Genomic DNA, 21,341 nt, shown 5'->3' with positions numbered 1-21,341 from the left:
TCGTTCACCTTGACCTCAGATAAATCAGTTCCAAAAGTTTAGAAAAGCAAACAAATACAAACAGCTTATTAAAACTTCCACTTACTTGTAGTCGGTGTTGGCGTTGTAGCTATTAAAGCAAATAATTTGATAAAATTAGAAAAAAACTGAGACTTTTAACTTCAATCAACATAGATGAGTCAATGAATTTAAGTAAATACAACAACAAATGTGTATCTCGTTCACCTTTACCTCAGATAAATCAGATCCAACAGTTTACAAAGGCAAACAAATACAAAGAGCTTATTAAAACTTCCACTTACTTGTAGGCGGTGTTGGCGTTGTAGCTATTAAAGCAAATGATTTGATAAAATTAGAAAAAACTGAGACTTTTAACTTCAATCAACATAGATGAGTCAATGAATTTAAGTAAATACAACAACAAATGTGTATCTCGTTCACCTTGACTTCGGATAAATCAGTTCCAAAAGTTTACAAAGGCAAACAAAACTATTAAAACTTCAACTTACTTGTAGTCGGTGTTGGTCGTAGCTATTAAAGCAAATGATTTGATAAAATTAGAAAAACTGAGACTTTAACTTCAATCAACATAGATGAGTCAATGAATAAGTAAATACAACAACAAATGTGTATCTCGTTCATCTTGACCTCGGATAAATCAGTTCCAAAAGTTTACAAAGGCAAACAAATACAAAGCTTATTAAAACTTCAACTTACTTGAGCGGTGTGTTGTAGCTATTAAAGCAAATGATTTGATATAATTATAAAAATACTGAGACTTTTAACTTCAATCAACATACATGAGTCAATGAATTTAAGTAAATACAACAACAAATGTGTATCTCGTTCACCTTGACCTCGGATAAAACAGTTCCAAAAGATTACAAAGGCAAACAAATACAAAGAGCTTATTAAAACTTCAACTTACTTGGAGTCGGTGTTGTCGTTGTAGCTATTAAAGCAAATGATTTGATATAATTAGAAAAATACTGAGACTTTTAACTTCAATCAACATAGATGAGTCAATGAATTTAAGTAAATACAACAACAAATGTGTATCTTGTTCACCTTGACTTCGGATAAATCAGATCCAAAAGTTTACAAAGGCAAACAAATACAAAGAGCTTATTAAAACTTCAACTTACTTGTCGTCGGTGTTGGCGTTGTAGCTATTAAAGCAAATGATTTGATAAAATTAGAAAAATACTGAGACTTTTAACTTCAATCAACATAGATGAGTCAATGAATTTAAGTAAATACAACAACAAATGTGTATCTCGTTCACCTTGACCTTGGATAAATCAGTTCCAAAAGTTTACAAAGGCAAACAAATTCTAAGAGCTGATTAAAACTTCCACTTACTTGTAGTCGGTGTTGGCGTTGTAGCTATTAAAGCAAATGATTTGATATAATTAGAAAAATACTGAGACTTTTCACTTCAATCAACATAGATGAGTCAATGAATTTAAGTAAATACAACAACAAATGTGTATCTCGTTCACCTTGACCTCAGATAAATCAGGTCCAAAAGTTTACAAAGGCAAACAAATACAAACAGCTTATTAAAACTTCAACTTACTTGTAGTCGGTGTTGGCGTTGTAGCTATTAAAGCAAATGATTTGATAAAATTAGAAAAAACTGAGACTTTTAACTTCAATCAACATAGATGAGTCAATGAATTTAAGTAAATACAACAACAAATGTGTATCTCGTTCACCTTGACCTCAGATAAATCAGGTCCAAAAGTTTACAAAGGCAAACAAATACAAAGAGCTTATTAAAACTTCAACTTACTTGTAGTCGGTGTTGGCGTTGTAGCTATTGAAGCAAATGATTTGAAATAATTAGAAAAATACTTAGACTTTTAACTTCAATCAACATAGATGAGTCAATGAATTAAAGTAAATACAACAACAAATGTGTATCTCGTTCACCTTGACCTCAGATAAAGCAGGTCCAAAAGTTTACAAAGGCAAACAAATAGCTTATTAAAACTTCAACTTACTTGTAGTCGGTGTTGGCGTTGTAGCTATTAAAGCAAATGATTTGATAAAATTAGAAAAATACTGAGACTTTTAACTTCAATCAACATAGATGAGTCAATGAATTTAAGTAAATACAACAACAAATGTGTATCTCGTTCACCTTGACCTCAGATAAATCAGTTCCAAAAGTTTACAAAGGCAAACAAATACAAACAGCTTATTAAAACTTCAACTTACTTGTAGTCGGTGTTGGCGTTGTAGCTATTAAAGCAAATAATTTGATAAAATTAGAAAAAAACTGAGACTTTTAACTTCAATCAACATAGATGAGTCAATGAATTTAAGTAAATACAACAACAAATGTGTATCTCGTTCACCTTGACCTGAGATAAATCAGATCCAAAAGTTTACAAAGGCAAACAAATACAAAGAGCTTATTAAAACTTCAACTTACTTGTAGTCGGTGTTGGCGTTGTAGCTATTAAAGCAAATGATTTGAAATAATTAGAAAAATACTTAGACTTTTAACATCAATCAACATAGATGAGTCAATGAATTAAAGTAAATACAACAACAAATGTGTATCTCGTTCACCTTTACCTCAGATAAATCAGGTCCAACAGTTTACAAAGGCAAACAAATACAAAGAGCTTATTAAAACTTCCACTTACTTGTAGGCGGTGTTGGCGTTGTAGCTATTAAAGCAAATGATTTGATAAAATTAGAAAAAACTGAGACTTTTAACTTCAATCAACATAGATGAGTCAATGAATTTAAGTAAATACAACAACAAATGTGTATCTCGTTCACCTTGACTTCGGATAAATCAGTTCCAAAAGTTTACAAAGGCAAACAAAGAGCTTATTAAAACTTCAACTTACTTGTAGTCGGTGTTGGCGTTGTAGCTATTAAAGCAAATGATTTGATAAAATTAGAAAAAACTGAGACTTTTAACTTCAATCAACATAGATGAGTCAATGAATTTAAGTAAATACAACAACAAATGTGTATCTCGTTCACCTTGACTTCGGATAAATCAGTTCCAAAAGTTTACAAAGGCAAACAAATACAAAGAGCTTATTAAAACTTCAACTTACTTGTAGTCGGTGTTGGCGTTGTAGCTATTAAAGCAAATGATTTGATAAAATTAGAAAAATACTGAGACTTTTAACTTCAATCAACATAGATGAGTCAATGAATTTAAGTAAATACAACAACAAATGTGTATCTCGTTCACCTTGACCTCAGATAAATCAGTTCCAAAAGTTTAGAAAAGCAAACAAATACAAACAGCTTATTAAAACTTCCACTTACTTGTAGTCGGTGTTGGCGTTGTAGCTATTAAAGCAAATGATTTGATATAATTAGAAAAATACTGAGACTTTTAACTTCAATCAACATAGATGAGTCAATGAATTTAAGTAAATACAACAACAAATGTGTATCTCCACCTTGACCTTGGATAAATCAGTTCAAAAGTTTACAAAGGCAAACAAATTCTAGCTTATTAAAACTTCAACTTACTTGTAGTCGGGTTTGGCGTTGTAGCTATTAAAGCAAATGATTTGATAAAATAGAAAAAACTTAGACTTTTAACTCCAATCAACATAGATGAGTCAATGAATTTAAGTAAATACAACAAAATTGTATCTCGTTCACCTTGACCTCAGATAAATCAGTTCCAAAAGTTTACAAAGGCAAACAAATACAAACAGCTTATTAAAACTTCAACTTACTTGTAGTCGGTGTTGGCGTTGTAGCTATTAAAGCAAATGATTTGATATAATTAGAAAAATACTGAGACTTTTCACTTCAATCAACATAGATGAGTCAATGAATTTAAGTAAATACAACAACAAATGTGTATCTCGTTCACCTTGACCTTGGATAAATCAGTTCCAAAAGTTTACAAAGGCAAACAAATTCTAAGAGCTTATTAAAACTTCAACTTACTTGTAGTCGGGTTTGGCGTTGTAGCTATTAAAGCAAATGATTTGATAAAATTAGAAAAATACTTAGACTTTTAACTCCAATCAACATAGATGAGTCAATGAATTAAGTAAATACAACAACAAATGTGTATCTCGTTCACCTTGACCTCGATAAAGCAGGTCCAAAAGTTTACAAAGGCAAACAAATACAAACAGCTTATTAAAACTTCAACTTACTTGTAGTCGGTGTTGGCGTTGTAGCTATTAAAGCAAATGATTTGATATAATTAAAATACTGAGACTTTTCACTTCAATCAACATAGATGAGTCAATGAATTTAAGTAAATACAACAACAAATGTGTATCTCGTTCTGACCTCAGATAAATCAGGTCCAAAAGTTTACAAAGGCAAACAAATACAAAGAGCTTATTAAAACTTCAACTTACTTGTAGTCGGTTGGCGTTGTAGCTATTAAAGCAAATGATTTGATAAATTAGAAAAAACTGAGACTTTTAACTTCAATCAACATAGATGAGTCAATGAATTAAAGTAAATACAACAACAAATGTGTATCTCGTTCACCTTGACCTCAGATAAATCAGGTCCAAAAGTTTACAAAGGCAAACAAATACAAAGAGCTTATTAAAACTTCAACTTACTTGTAGTCGGTGTTGGCGTTGTAGCTATTAAAGCAAATGATTTGATATAATTAGAAAAATACTGAGACTTTTCACTTCAATCAACATAGATGAGTCAATGAATTAAGTAAATACAACAACAAATGTGTATCTCGTTCACCTTGACCTTGGATAAATCAGTTCCAAAAGTTTACAAAAGCAAACAAATAGATATTAAAACTTCAACTTACTTGTAGTCGGTGTTGGCGTTGTAGCTATTAAAGCAAATGATTTGATATAATTAGAAAAATACTGAGACTTTCTTCAATCAACATAGATGAGTCAATGAATTTAAGTAAATACAACAACAAATGTGTATCTCGTTCACCTTGACCTCAGATAAATCAGTTCCAAAAGTTTACAAAGGCAAACAAATACAAACAGCTTATTAAAACTTCAACTTACTTGTAGTCGGTGTTGGCGTTGTAGCTATTAAAGCAAATGATTTGATCAAATTAGAAAAACTGAGAATTTTAACTTCAATCAACATAGATGAGTCAATGAATTAAAGTAAATACAACAACAAATGTGTATCTCGTTCACCTTGACCTTGGATAAATCAGTTCCAAAAGTTTACAAAGGCAAACAAATTCTAAGAACTTATTAAAACTTCAACTTACTTGTAGTCGGTGTTGGCGTTGTAGCTGTTAAAGCAAATGATTTGATAAAATTAGAAAATACTGAGACTTTTAACTTCAATCAACATAGATGAGTCAATGAATTAAGTAAATACAACAACAAATTGTATCTCGTTCCCTTGACCTCGGATAAACAGTTCCAAAAGTTAAAAGGCAAACAAATTCAAAGAGCTTATTAAAACTTCAACTTACTTGTAGTCGGTTTTGGCGTTGTAGCTATTAAAGCAAATGATTTGATAAAATTAGAAAAATACTGAGACTTTTAACTTCCAATCAACATAGATGAGTCAATGAATTAAAGTAAATACAACAACAAATGTGTATCTCGTTCACCTTGACCTCAGATAAAGCAGGTCCAAAAGTTTACAAAGGCAAACAAATACAAACAGCTTATTAAAACTTCAACTTACTTGTAGTCGGTGTTGGCGTTGTAGCTATTAAAGCAAATGATTTGATAAAATTAGAAAAAACTGAGACTTTTAACTTCAATCAACATAGATGAGTCAATGAATTAAAGTAAATACAACAACAAATGTGTATCTCGTTCACCTTGACCTCCTTAGATAAATCAGTTCCAAAAGTTTACAAAGGCAAACAAATTCTAAGAGCTTATTAAAACTTCTTAACTTACTTGTAGTCGGTGTTGGCGTAGTAGCTATTAAAGCAAATGATTTGAAAAATTAGAAAAATACTGAGACTTTTCTTCAATCAACATAGATGAGTCAATGAATTAAAGTAAATACAACAACAAATGTGATCCACCTTGACCTAGATAAAGCAGGTCCAATTTACAAAGGCAAACAAATACAAACAGCTTATTAAAACTTCATTACTTTAGTGGTGTTGGCGTGTAGCTATTAAAGCAAATGATTTGATAAAATTAGAAAAACTGAGACTTTACTTCAATCAACATAGATGAGTCAATGAATTTAAGTAAATACAACAACAAATGTGTATCTCGTTCACCTTGACCTCAGATAAATCAGTTCCAACAAAAGCAAGCAAACAAACAGCTTATTAAAACTTCAACTTACTTGTAGTCGGTGTTGGCGTTGTAGCTATTAAAGCAAATGATTTGATATAATTAGAAAATACTGAGACTTTTCACTTCAATCAACATAGATGAGTCAATGAATTAAGTAAATACAAAATCCAAAAGACAAAGGCAAACAATCAAGAGATTATCAACACTAGGGTTTCTTAGCTATTAAAAATGATTTGATAAAATTAGAAACGCTTTTACTAATCAACATAGGAGTCAATGAATAGTAATACAACAACAAATGTGTATCTCGTTCACCTTGACCTCAGATAAAGCAGGTCAAAAGTTTACAAAGGCAAACAAATACAAACAGCTTATTAAAACTTCAACTTACTTGTAGTCGGTGTTGGCGTTGTAGCTATTAAAGCAAATGATTTGATCAAATTAGAAAAAACTGAGACTTTCACTTCAATCAACATAGATGAGTCAATGAATTAAAGTAAATACAACAACAAATGTGTATCTCGTTCACCTTGACTCAGATAAAGCAGGTCCAAAAGTTTACAAAGGCAAACAAATACTAAGAGCTTATTAAATCCTTACTTCTTGTTGTGGTGTTGTTGTAGCTGTTAAAGCAAATGATTTGATATAATTAGAAAAATACTGAGACTTTTCACTTCAATCAACATAGATGAGTCAATGAATTAAAGTAAATACAACAACAAATGTGTATCTCGTTCACCTTGACCTTGGATAAATCAGTTCCAAAAGTTTACAAAGGCAAACAAATTCTAAGAGCTTATTAAAACTTCCACTTACTTGTAGTCGGTGTTGGTGTTGTAGCTATTAAAGCAAATGATTTGATAAAATTAGAAAAAACTGAGACTTTTAACTTCAATCAACATAGATGAGTCAATGAATTTAAGTAAATACAACAACAAATGTGTATCTCGTTCACCTTGACCTCGGATAAATCAGTTCCAAAAGTTCACAAAGGCAAACAAATACAAAGAGCATATTAAAACTTCCACTTACTTGTCGTCGGTGTTGGCGTTGTAGCTGTTAAAGCAAATGATTTGATAAAATTAGAAAAAACTGAGACTTTTAACTTCAATCAACATAGATGAGTCAATGAATTTAAGTAAATACAACAACAAATGTGTATCTCGTTCACCTTGACCTCAGATAAATCAGGTCCAAAAGTTTACAAAGGCAAACAAATACAAAGAGCTTATTAAAACTTCAACTTACTTGTAGTCGGTGTTGGCGTTGTAGCTATTAAAGCAAATGATTTGATCAAATTAGAAAAAACTGAGACTTTTAACTTCAATCAACATAGATGAGTCAATGAATTAAAGTAAATACAACAACAAATGTGTATCTCGTTCACATTGACCTCAGATAAATCAGGTCCAAAAGTTTACAAAGGCAAACAAATACTAAGAGCTTATTAAAACTTCAACTTACTTGTAGTCGGTGTTGGCGTTGTAGCTGTTAAAGCAAATGATTTGATATAATTAGAAAAATACTGAGACTTTTCACTTCAATCAACATAGATGAGTCAATGAATTAAAGTAAATACAACAACAAATGTGTATCTCGTTCACCTTGACCTTGGATAAATCAGTTCCAAAAGTTTACAAAGGCAAACAAATTCTAAGAGCTTATTAAAACTTCCACTTACTTGTAGTCGGTGTTGGCGTTGTAGCTATTAAAGCAAATGATTTGATAAAATTAGAAAAAACTGAGACTTTTAACTTCAATCAACATAGATGAGTCAATGAATTTAAGTAAATACAACAACAAATGTGTATCTCGTTCACCTTGACCTCAGATAAATCAGGTCCAAAAGTTTACAAAGGCAAACAAATACAAAGAGCTTATTAAAACTTCAACTTACTTGTAGTCGGTGTTGGCGTTGTAGCTATTAAAGCAAATGATTTGATATAATTAGAAAAATACTGAGACTTTTCACTTCAATCAACATAGATGAGTCAATGAATTTAAGTAAATACAACAACAAATGTGTATCTCGTTCACCTTGACCTCAGATAAATCAGTTCCAAAAGTTTACAAAGGCAAACAAATACAAACAGCTTATTAAAACTTCAACTTACTTGTAGTCGGTGTTGGCGTTGTAGCTATTAAAGCAAATGATTTGATCAAATTAGAAAAAACTGAGACTTTTAACTTCAATCAACATAGATGAGTCAATGAATTAAAGTAAATACAACAACAAATGTGTATCTCGTTCACCTTGACCTTGGATAAATCAGTTCCAAAAGTTTACAAAGGCAAACAAATTCTAAGAACTTATTAAAACTTCCACTTACTTGTAGTCGGTGTTGGCGTTGTAGCTATTAAAGCAAATGATTTGATAAAATTAGAAAAAACTGAGACTTTTAACTTCAATCAACATAGATGAGTCAATGAATTTAAGTAAATACAACAACAAATGTGTATCTCGTTCACCTTGACCTCGGATAAATCAGTTCCAAAAGTTCACAAAGGCAAACAAATTCTAAGAGCTTATTAAAACTTCAACTTACTTGTAGTCGGGTTTGGCGTTGTAGCTATTAAAGCAAATGATTTGATAAAATTAGAAAAATACTTAGACTTTTAACTCCAATCAACATAGATGAGTCAATGAATTAAAGTAAATACAACAACAAATGTGTATCTCGTTCACCTTGACCTCAGATAAAGCAGGTCCAAAAGTTTACAAAGGCAAACAAATACAAACAGCTTATTAAAACTTCAACTTACTTGTAGTCGGTGTTGGCGTTGTAGCTATTAAAGCAAATGATTTGATAAAATTAGAAAAAACTGAGACTTTTAACTTCAATCAACATAGATGAGTCAATGAATTAAAGTAAATACAACAACAAATGTGTATCTCGTTCACCTTGACCTTGGATAAATCAGTTCCAAAAGTTTACAAAGGCAAACAAATTCTAAGAACTTATTAAAACTTCCACTTACTTGTAGTCGGTGTTGGCGTAGTAGCTATTAAAGCAAATGATTTGATAAAATTAGAAAAATACTTAGACTTTTAACTCCAATCAACATAGATGAGTCAATGAATTAAAGTAAATACAACAACAAATGTGTATCTCGTTCACCTTGACCTCAGATAAAGCAGGTCCAAAAGTTTACAAAGGCAAACAAATACAAACAGCTTATTAAAACTTCAACTTACTTGTAGTCGGTGTTGGCGTTGTAGCTATTAAAGCAAATGATTTGATATAATTAGAAAAATACTGAGACTTTTCACTTCAATCAACATAGATGAGTCAATGAATTTAAGTAAATACAACAACAAATGTGTATCTCGTTCACCTTGACCTCAGATAAAGCAGGTCCAAAAGTTTACAAAGGCAAACAAATACAAACAGCTTATTAAAACTTCAACTTACTTGTAGTCGGTGTTGGCGTTGTAGCTATTAAAGCAAATGATTTGATATAATTAGAAAAATACTGAGACTTTTCACTTCAATCAACATAGATGAGTCAATGAATTTAAGTAAATACAACAACAAATGTGTATCTCGTTCACCTTGACCTTGGATAAATCAGTTCCAAAAGTTTACAAAGGCAAACAAATTCTAAGAGCTTATTAAAACTTCAACTTACTTGTAGTCGGGTTTGGCGTTGTAGCTATTAAAGCAAATGATTTGATAAAATTAGAAAAATACTTAGACTTTTAACTCCAATCAACATAGATGAGTCAATGAATTAAAGTAAATACAACAACAAATGTGTATCTCGTTCACCTTGACCTCAGATAAAGCAGGTCCAAAAGTTTACAAAGGCAAACAAATACAAACAGCTTATTAAAACTTCAACTTACTTGTAGTCGGTGTTGGCGTTGTAGCTATTAAAGCAAATGATTTGATAAAATTAGAAAAAACTGAGACTTTTAACTTCAATCAACATAGATGAGTCAATGAATTTAAGTAAATACAACAAATGTGTATCTCGTTCACCTTGACCTCGGATAAATCAGGTCCAAAAGTTTACAAAGGCAAACAAATACAAAGAGCTTATTAAAACTTCAACTTACTTGTAGTCGGTGTTGGCGTTGTAGCTATTAAAGCAAATGATTTGATATAATTAGAAAAATACTGAGACTTTTCACTTCAATCAACATAGATGAGTCAATGAATTTAAGTAAATACAACAACAAATGTGTATCTCGTTCACCTTGACCTCAGATAAATCAGGTCCAAAAGTTTACAAAGGCAAACAAATACAAAGAGCTTATTAAAACTTCAACTTACTTGTAGTCGGTGTTGGCGTTGTAGCTATTAAAGCAAATGATTTGATCAAATTAGAAAAAACTGAGACTTTTAACTTCAATCAACATAGATGAGTCAATGAATTAAAGTAAATACAACAACAAATGTGTATCTCGTTCACCTTGACCTCAGATAAAGCAGGTCCAAAAGTTTACAAAGGCAAACAAATACTAAGAGCTTATTAAAACTTCAACTTACTTGTAGTCGGTGTTGGCGTTGTAGCTGTTAAAGCAAATGATTTGATATAATTAGAAAAATACTGAGACTTTTCACTTCAATCAACATAGATGAGTCAATGAATTAAAGTAAATACAACAACAAATGTGTATCTCGTTCACCTTGACCTTGGATAAATCAGTTCCAAAAGTTTACAAAGGCAAACAAATTCTAAGAGCTTATTAAAACTTCCACTTACTTGTAGTCGGTGTTGGTGTTGTAGCTATTAAAGCAAATGATTTGATAAAATTAGAAAAAACTGAGACTTTTAACTTCAATCAACATAGATGAGTCAATGAATTTAAGTAAATACAACAACAAATGTGTATCTCGTTCACCTTGACCTCGGATAAATCAGTTCCAAAAGTTCACAAAGGCAAACAAATACAAAGAGCATATTAAAACTTCCACTTACTTGTCGTCGGTGTTGGCGTTGTAGCTATTAAAGCAAATGATTTGATATAATTAGAAAAATACTGAGACTTTTCACTTCAATCAACATAGATGAGTCAATGAATTTAAGTAAATACAACAACAAATGTGTATCTCGTTCACCTTGACCTCAGATAAATCAGTTCCAAAAGTTTACAAAGGGAAACAAATACAAAGAGCTTATTAAAACTTCCACTTACTTGGAGGCCAAGTAGTCCTCAAAGCTATTAAAGCAAATGATTAGATATAATTAGACAAAACCATGAGACTTTTCACATCAATCAACATAGATGAGTCAATGAATTTATGTAAATACAACAACAAATGTGTATCTCGTTCACCTTGACCTCAGATAAATCAGGTCCAAAAGTTTACAAAGGCAAACAAAGAGCTTATTAAAACTTCAACTTACTTGCAGTCGGTGTTGGCGTTGTAGCTATTAAAGCAAATGATTAGATATAATTAGAAAAATACTGAGACTTTTCACATCAATCAACATAGATGAGTCAATGAATTTAAGTAAATACAACAACAAATGTGTATCTCGTTCACCTTGACTTCGGATAAATCAGTTCCAAAAGTTTACAAAATCAAACAAATACTAAGAGCTTATTAAAACTTCAACTTACTTGTAGTCGTTGTTGGCGTTGTAGCTATTAAAGCAAAAGATTTGATAAAATTAGAAAAATACTGAGACTTTTAACTTCAATCAACATAGATGAGTCAATGAATTTAAGTAAATACAACAACAAATGTGTATCTCGTTCACCTTGACCTTGGATAAATCAGTTCCAAAAGTTTACAAAGGCAAACAAATTCTAAGAGCTTATTAAAACTTCAACTTACTTGTAGGCGGTGTTGGCGTTGTAGCTATTAAAGCAAATGATTTGATAAAATTAGAAAAATACTGAGACTTTTCACTTCAATCAACATAGATGAGTCAATGAATTTAAGTAAATACAACAACAAATGTGTATCTCGTTCACCTTGACCTCAGATAAATCAGTTCCAAAAGTTTACAAAGGGAAACAAATACAAAGAGCTTATTAAAACTTCCACTTACTTGGAGGCCAAGTAGTCCTCAAAGCTATTAAAGCAAATGATTAGATATAATTAGACAAAACCATGAGACTTTTCACATCAATCAACATAGATGAGTCAATGAATTTATGTAAATACAACAACAAATGTGTATCTCGTTCACCTTGACCTCAGATAAATCAGGTCCAAAAGTTTACAAAGGCAAACAAAGAGCTTATTAAAACTTCAACTTACTTGCAGTCGGTGTTGGCGTTGTAGCTATTAAAGCAAATGATTAGATATAATTAGAAAAATACTGAGACTTTTCACATCAATCAACATAGATGAGTCAATGAATTTAAGTAAATACAACAACAAATGTGTATCTCGTTCACCTTGACTTCGGATAAATCAGTTCCAAAAGTTTACAAAATCAAACAAATACTAAGAGCTTATTAAAACTTCAACTTACTTGTAGTCGTTGTTGGCGTTGTAGCTATTAAAGCAAAAGATTTGATAAAATTAGAAAAATACTGAGACTTTTAACTTCAATCAACATAGATGAGTCAATGAATTTAAGTAAATACAACAACAAATGTGTATCTCGTTCACCTTGACCTTGGATAAATCAGTTCCAAAAGTTTACAAAGGCAAACAAATTCTAAGAGCTTATTAAAACTTCAACTTACTTGTAGGCGGTGTTGGCGTTGTAGCTATTAAAGCAAATGATTTGATAAAATTAGAAAAATACTGAGACTTTTAACTTCAATCAACATAGATGAGTCAATGAATTTAAGTAAATAACACAACAAATGTCTATCTCGTTCACCTTGACCTCAGATAAATCAGTTCCAAAAGTTTACAAAGGGAAACAAATACAAAGAGCTTATTAAAACTTCCACTTACTTTGAGGCCAAGTAGTCCTCAAACCTATTAAAGCAAATGATTAGATATAATTAGACAAAAGCATGAGACTTTTCACATCAATCAACATAGATGAGTCAATGAATTTATGTAAATACAACAACAAATGTGGATCTCGTTCACCTTGACCTCAGATAAATCAGGTCCAAAAGTTTACAAAGGCAAACAAATACAAAGAGCTTCAACTTACTTGTAGTCTGAGGAGTCCCCAAAGCTATGAGAGAAAACGTATAGATATAATTAGAAAAATACAGAGACTTTTAACGTCAATCAACAAAGATCAGTCAATGAATATTTAAAGAAAATACTTACTCATCATCCCCAAAAGTAGCAGAGGCCACAGGATTTGACGTGCCATTTTTGAAAGTTCAGAAATCAAACCTGCTGATCAAATATGATGCATCAAAATTCAATGAGGGAAAAAAAAAAAAAAAACTAAACTAGGAATCACACAGGAAGCACAGAACCCCACAGGAATGCAAAATCCTGTATATTTGTATTTATGAAGTGCAAAAACAGTGTCTCTGTTATATTCTGCTCACTGGCTATAGCAGGAATGATCCCCTATGTGACTGAGGTAATAATGGTATTAAACAATAAACTGGCAATGTTAGAAGATGATAAACATAATATTGTTTCATTAGATACAATTTATTGTCATTACAGTTAAAAGTCTACAGATGGAAATACAGTTTTAAGCAAAATACCATCATGCAACATCGCACTTCTGAAATAATGTTTAAATCTTACAAAATGAATGCATTACCTGTGCACTGTTTGCTGTTCTGTCACCTCTCATCAATGTCACACAGCTGGAAGTGTCCAGCCTTTATACAGTGAAAGCTGGCACAGTTCCAGGAAGTTGTGGTTTGACCTGTTTGCAGGTAAATTCTCGTTGCTTCCTCATAACAGTGATTGATGCAGATAAACTGCAGAAACCGAGAGTCATTACAAAATACCGAAAAGCAAAACATGAACTTGAGTTCAGCAACTCTGTGTTAACATCTGAGAATATGCCCTTTTGTTATCTTCATAATATTATCTCGTAAAGGTTTGGTGTGTTTAGATAAAAAAAATAAATGACGATAGTTTTGAGATGCAGATTAATGTAATTTATTTTTGAAAAACTAGAATTGAAAAAAAAAGAAAAGTGTACTTTCCTGAATCTAATTCTTTAATACTGTGGATAATGTGCAGAACGTGAAGAGTTTTTACAGGTTGTATTTATGTGGGTGTATAAATTTGACATGAAACATGAAAATCCTTTTAACTTTGAAGATCTTTCCTCCACTTTAACCACAAAGATTTGATTGTTGAAACTAGAATTGTTTGAGTGCTCGCGACACAGATCTGGGTGTGGACGGTCGGGACACGTCTCTACCAGTGATGCAGTTTTGCTAAATGGCCCTTAATAAATTAACCTTTTTCATTTTGTGTTACCAGTCTATGCAGCAATTTGGAGTTGCCGTATATATGTTTTCCACAAACAGTTGCTTCTTATGGAAAGTTGGGATGTGGTCAATACTTCACTCTGCATTATGCATTATGGTGCAGCTGCAGCTCGGCAGTAGGAGTGGTGTTGATGATGACCGGGGGCGAACCTGAAGTATTTTATAGTTTAAAGGTTGTCATGGAATTGTAAAAAATGTTTTACTTTAAAGAAAACAACATCAGTTGAGATATGTTTTAAATTTCAGTGGTTGCACGTAACGAAATTAAGACATCAGGTCCTTTCATGTAAAAAAAAAAAGAGCCAAAGTGTACGGCTGAAATATTTACTGTGGAATGTCTGCCTCTCCTTGTCCATGGGTGGATAAAGAGCAGAGTTCTCAGTACATGTTGTTCACAAAGACGTGAACATTTTTTATAAAGTAAAACAATCACCTGTCCAACAGATGTCAGGTGATTCATTTCACACAAGTTATATCAACATTTCAAAGTAAACTTTGTTCAGCAACTCATTGCAATTGCGTGTGTGCGCTCATGCGCGCATATGAATGACAGGTCACAAGTGTCATTTTGGCCATCTGACAACAAAATGTCAGATTAAACCAAACCTACGTCCCAAGATCTGAAGATGTGTTTAAGGTCAACAACTTCCTGTTCCAATACCTTTGATCTAAGTGAAACTATTCAAACTTAGAATTTAATTATTGTCACATGGCCTCTTTTGGGTGTTGATGATGTTTCTAACACACGATGGACGCAAAACTGAAAGAAACAATAAAAAAAAGAAACAAAACAATACAAATGAATAAAACAAGACGGCGACAAAGACAAGATTCATGAGTTATTACTGTCGGTGTGCGACGGCTGGTCTGTGTTCCTACTTGATCATTTTTTAGGGTTCAAGATTACATTTTATTATGTTTCATTATGTTTTCGGCTTGTCTGTCGTTAGGATATTTGTAGGACGCCTTCAGGGAATTTCTCCAAATCTGGTTCATATGTTCACCCAATGATGAACTAAATAGATTTTGGAAAGTTAAAGGTCTGACTGCTGACCTCATGTTCTATGAGTGTGATGTAGCAGGAACGCCCAGTTCGTCTGTGTCTTCTACGTGTGTCTCCGCTTTTTCACTGGGAGACAATTGTTTTAATTTTGCGTCTGTCGTGTGTTAGAATCAACCCCCCCACTCGTGAATCCAGCGGGGGAACCCCTGCTATGTTCTCACATCGACTTCTCCTGGATTTCTACGAACTTTATACCCAGAGGTCAGGTGGATAAAGTCCGTAGAAAGAGCGGAGAGCGTCTCACACATGCACCTCCTCTGGAGAAAATACGGAACAACTGTGGAGTTCAGTCTGACAGTAGCTCAAAACCGCTGTGGTTGGCGGAGACATGCAACCTCAGGCTGTTGTTCATTTGATTATTCCAGGAAGTTACCACTGTACGGAAACAACACGAAGAATTTGGTCAAAAGGAGGAGGGCCGACATGCTTGAAACTTTGGCTTACGAGAAAATATAAATGCATCCTCACATAAACCCACTTGCATACCATTCTATTCATGTAACGCAGGTTAGGTAGGGGTGTGACTTATTTTGGCAGCTTCTTCAAGGTAAATAACTTTGTAATAGCTTAAGTTACTCCCATGATCCGTCTCCAAAAGTTACATCTTAATGTCACGCAGCTCAGTTAAGGTTTGCTGATTCTCTTATGTCCAAGTTTTGCAACCAGAACATCAAATTAATTTACACTTTATACACTTTTCCTGAGCTTTCTATATAACAGCAGTTACTCTTCACATTTTAAAAGATTAACATCAACACCAGTGACGGATATTTTGTTTTCTCATAGTCCGTCCGTCTGTCCCATTCTTTTGAACATATCTCAAGAACGTCTTGACAGAATTATTTCAAATTTTACACAAATGTTCCCTGAGACTCAAAGATTAACTGATTAGATTTCAGTGGGCAAAGGTCATTGTGACCTCATTATAGTAAATATAATTTGTCAGGAACAGAGGTGGGATGCAACGAAGTATAAGTACTCCATTACTGTACTGAAGTAGATTTTTAATAATGAAAATATATGTACTTTCTACTCTTTACATTTTCAAAACTTTATTTTATTTTGGATCATCCAACACAACATCAAGACATATTTGAGCTTAAAAATGGACAAGAACACAGAAACGTTTCCTCGTCCATCACAACATACGTAACACGGTGGAAAGATGTTTCGAGACGAAGCAGACGAGAGGGAAGCTCAAACAAGGAGTGACAGAACGTGAAGAAGCTGATTAAGTCAACCATGTCCAAGCTGAAGCAGAGACACAAAACATTCCTCATCTCTGACCTTATTTAAATGAAGAACATTCAATTCGAAATATTGTAAACGTTTCCTCCTGGACTATTTTTCATGCTTACAAAGATTTTGTTGCTTTAACTCCTGTTTTTAGTGTATTTTATTTGAAAAAAGAGTTGTTGAAGTTTAATAGACTTTGAGTCTGACTTTGCTTTGCACAGATACAGCTGTTAGAAATGGCTTTCAGAGGTGGACTTTTTATTGTTATACTTTGAGTACATTTCAGAGTTTGTTGAGTAGTTTTTAACACAAGTATCTGTACTTCTACCTGAGTAATTTTGCCAGCACTGGTCAGGAACACCTGGAAGGACTGAAAGTGCACTGGTTGATGGAGGCATACAGCTATCGTCCAGGGATTCTAGTTTTAGCATTCTTAAAAATTTGCTTAAAAGCTAATCTTGACAATCAGTTGATGCAGAATGAGACGATGGGTGGAACAACAGAGAAAGTGATGTACGAATGGTGTAGGCACACAACCCTCTCTTCATCTTCATCAGATGTAGGAAGAAACGCGGAAAGATGTTTGAATTACTTGACTGACTGTAAGCAGGTTAAACCAGTGTGGGTGGATTAAGTGTGGAAGGGATTTACAGTAAACCTACAAGGAAGTCAAAATATATCAACTGAAATAGGAGCTGGATAATTACACATCAACCGAAACGCACGCTAAGCTTTTAATTGTTTCTTGTGTATACAATCAATTGACGTTCCCAATGGCCACTATTCGTTTTTTCAATATTTAGATGTTGCGCAAAGGACGGGAATAATTTTACTTCAGGTTTAATTATAGACGGGAATCATTTGACTGTGTGATAAATCAACAGCATCTCATGCAGTGCCTGTTCTCTAGCTGCCTGGTTGGTGTAGACTGTCAACTTGTCCTGTGCTAATGATGGTTGTAGCTTTATTTCTGAAACTGTAAAATTTACCTGCAGTCAATGAGCCGTGGCGAGTGAAGACCGGCGACAGAAACCCGAGGCCACCGCTGCTAAACAAAGAGCTGTGCACCTGTGTTAGGTGGAGCTCGATTCTTTCCACTGAACCGGTGGTTATTGTTGTTGCCATTGTCACGAACATGTTGTTGTGGCAACGCGCTGTTGTAGTGATCAATGTCACTTATATCGATGAGTCCCAGCTGCTGCTGCTACAGAGCGCTGGTCACGTTCTTGGGCCCTTAACAGTACAAATGCTAAGTGAGAAGCCGACAAGATGAACACTTCTCAAGATGTGCCAGGTTCATACAGACTTTTGGGGTATTGTTAGACAGATGTCGACGGTGGTATCTCTCGATTGCTTGAAGACTTTTGTCTACGTCGACATCATGTTTTCATTTGCATTCAAACACACATGCAACAGAAGCAAATCTTTCACTCTGACACGACTTGATGCTGATAATATGAACCGGTTCAATTTCATATAACCAATGTAATGTAATGTAATGTGGGTTAGTGCCAAAGAAAGCACGCTTCGCCTTTTTGATTTATTATGAATGAAACCCTGCTGCTTCTGCACCTGCATGTTTAACATCTCATAAGATGCTGTTTTGAAACGCAGACTCTCAGATCCATGGTTGCAAGAAACAAAACAAAGTTGGCACCTTTTAGAGGCAGATAAACAATAAGTACTGATTGAAGATTTATGCAAAGGAGCTTCACGCAGGTGTATTAGAGGAATTCACTCATGCAAGTAACTTCTACCAGCTGCGAACTGGTGTTTTTTCTTTTGTGCAGCTCAGTTAAAGTGAGAGTCCCTCCCTGCCGCTGCGGGGCGCTTTACCTGCTTTAATGGCGCGCTGGTCGCTAGGCGACGTCATGCGCCCCCGTATTTAACGAAGCGGCCGTGCATAGCTCGCCCTCCTTCCGTTCCCGCTCGTCTCCTGTGGGTCTTTGGGTTGGCGTGGACGAAGTAGTTTCGTTGCCGTGGCGGAGTTTGGTGGAACAGTCAGCAACTCACTCAATAGTGATGGCGACATGAAGCTTCACGAGGCATTGACGCTTTCCATCCAATTGGTTCACTCATGGGCCGAAGCTTCATGGTGCTTCATTTGCTCTACAGTGCCATCAATTGGACAATACATGTAAAACAGGCAGAGTGATTATATTGACACCATGGCTTTGGTGTGTGAAGCTTTGAATTGAATAAATGAATGAATGATGTTTGTGATGCCAATACATAAATTATGAACTTATTAATATGGTGTCTGTCTTTATGATACAATGGCGGGGTCAAAAGGTAAAGTGGAAACAAATTGGGCAGAGGGTTGTGATGTGAATGTGCTTGTGTTACTTGGTTTGTGTCTGTGCTTATGTTACTAGGGGCAACATGTAACACGTGAACTAGGGACAACATTTTATTTATTTTTATTTAAAAATTAAAAAAAATTACACAGTGCTGGGTTTCAGGCGGTTTCTTTTTTTTGCAAACAAACGCACAATAAAGTCCCAAGTCCACATACGTCATCAACCCAAGCCTCGATACGCGCTTCACAAAAATCTTCCTGGATTACTCGACACACGCTTCGAAGCCTCGACACGGAAGGACACGTCACTACCACTCAAACCCCCTTAGACACAGTGCGACCGACAGCTGGCGTGGGATCACTCCGCCGGGGACCTTCGGGGCGCAGTTGCGGGTCCGCTTGGTAAGTAACGTTGTCTGCCCGTCTCTCGCTTATTGTATCCCAGCTGATTGTTGTGCATGTTGTGCTACAGCTGGATTCAGCTACGGCTGTGGAGACTCTCACCCTCCGGGTTGCTGTGGCTGTACCTTGGCTTGACAGGGTACAGCTCTGAAGGAAGCGCGCCGCTTTTAAAGAATCGTTATCCCTCTTTCACTGCGGCTCTCCACGCGCAGTTGAGGTGAAGCGTGGAGTGACCACCTCGGGGGGACGCCTAACTTTTAGTAACATTCAATGACATTGTTGTTTATATTGGTTTGTATTTGGTTTATTTGTTGTGTTGTGTTGTTTTCACCAGCATTTGATTTAACACATTTATCTTTTTGTTGTTGGTCAGGTGCTGTGGGCCTGAGGCGGCGACCCAATCCCTGGTGGTGGCGTTTTCTTCACAACCCGTTTTGTTGGTTTGCAGTGTCACGGGTGGTTAGTTTAATAATCCTTCCCCTTTTCCTTTGGTTCTCGTCGCCGTGGTAAGTCCCAGCCCTGTCCCTGTGTTGATCTTGTCTGAAGTGTTTTATTTCATATGTTAATTTGTGTTCTGTTTGTTTGTTTCCATTTTGCTTTTTGTTGGTTTATGCATTCGAGTTTAATAAAGTTATTTTCTACGAGTAAAACACGTCTCATGCCCTGTGATATACACAAACCTGTGCTGTTGCATTACAGACATGTGCAGTCGCCCCATCCTGCACTCTGATTGCCTGGTGTTGTCACTGACTCATCTAGAGTCTGCATCATGTCATTATCCCCCCTTGAGTTGCATCTTTGAAGAGTTCACACTTTGCGATTGGCGTCCAGTGATCGAACGCAGATTTAGCTCTGATCTGGAGCGTTTGTCAGCGACTTCCAAAACTCGTCAGCGACTTGAAAGTCGGGCTAAAAACTCTGATGCGTGAACTAGGCTTTACTTGGATTGAATTATACACTGATACTTGGTCATTGATACTTTCCTGCATCTTGGGTAAAAGTTATTTATTATAAAGTTATGTAACTCTGTTTCATTCTGTTGTTTTATTGCTTTCAATGATTATAGCTTTTTATTGTAGTAAAGTTTGGCAGACAACCTATTTCCTCCTCTGGGGCAATTGAGACAGGTTTGATTGAACCTGGATTCCCAGTAGGAAATAATAATTGTATCATTCAGCAGGAACAGGAGCAGATAAAAGATATAATAGCTTTTATAAGCGGTTATCATCCAAAGCCTTGTCCTGGAGGACGCCATGCATTTCCTGATGGCCTCAAAGAAAGAAGAGATTGTCGTGTCAGAACCAATCCTCTGTTACTCACAAAAATTAAATAAGGTCAAATAACAGTAAATTGGGAAAGAGATGGTTCACGGTCCGAAAACACAAATCAAAGCATTTTATTCAACCGATCATTGCTAAATTCAGAGTTGGGATCAGCCTTTTTAACTAATGAATGAGTTACTCCACCAAGGAGGTCACAGTATGTCTGCATTTCTGTTTGTCTGTGAGCAGGATTATGCAAAAACTACTGAACGGATTTTATTGAAACCAACAAAGATTGATTACATTTGGGCCCGAACTAAAGGGTGGATCAAATCATTTGTATCAATGTCTTTGACATTGCATCTCTTTCTTTTATTTGACATTTTATCGATTTCCCATATAGAAATCCTTGTATTGTAATGTAAAGCACTTCTTTGAGAAACCTCCACTATGAACAATCACGTACTTCAGTGTTCCTGCTGGACTGGGTTTGTGTTCAAAAAATCTTAGGCAACACATTAGA

At 34.5% G+C, this 21,341-nt stretch overlaps 1 protein-coding gene across 1 annotated transcript in view; it reads right to left on the bottom strand.

Annotated features, from left to right (window-relative positions):
* LOC118100948 (IgGFc-binding protein) overlaps positions 1 to 13,931 on the bottom strand; it is a 38,133-nt gene extending 24,202 nt beyond the window's left edge. Inside the window, 6 exon segments of the mRNA XM_047338432.1 lie at positions 2,441 to 2,464; positions 2,658 to 2,681; positions 13,088 to 13,111; positions 13,296 to 13,319; positions 13,418 to 13,486; positions 13,872 to 13,931. Of these exon segments, the coding sequence (XP_047194388.1) occupies positions 2,441 to 2,464; positions 2,658 to 2,681; positions 13,088 to 13,111; positions 13,296 to 13,319; positions 13,418 to 13,463 (142 nt within the window). The 5' untranslated portion in view covers positions 13,464 to 13,486; positions 13,872 to 13,931.
* Positions 13,932 to 21,341: the final 7,410 nt, after the last annotated feature.

The sequence above is a fragment of the Hippoglossus stenolepis genome, chromosome 21, assembly GCF_022539355.2.
Source record: "Hippoglossus stenolepis isolate QCI-W04-F060 chromosome 21, HSTE1.2, whole genome shotgun sequence".
Lineage (NCBI taxonomy): Eukaryota > Metazoa > Chordata > Actinopteri > Pleuronectiformes > Pleuronectidae > Hippoglossus > Hippoglossus stenolepis.
Note: the sequence above shows the minus strand (reverse complement) of the source record. Positions and strands in the feature narration are given on the sequence as shown.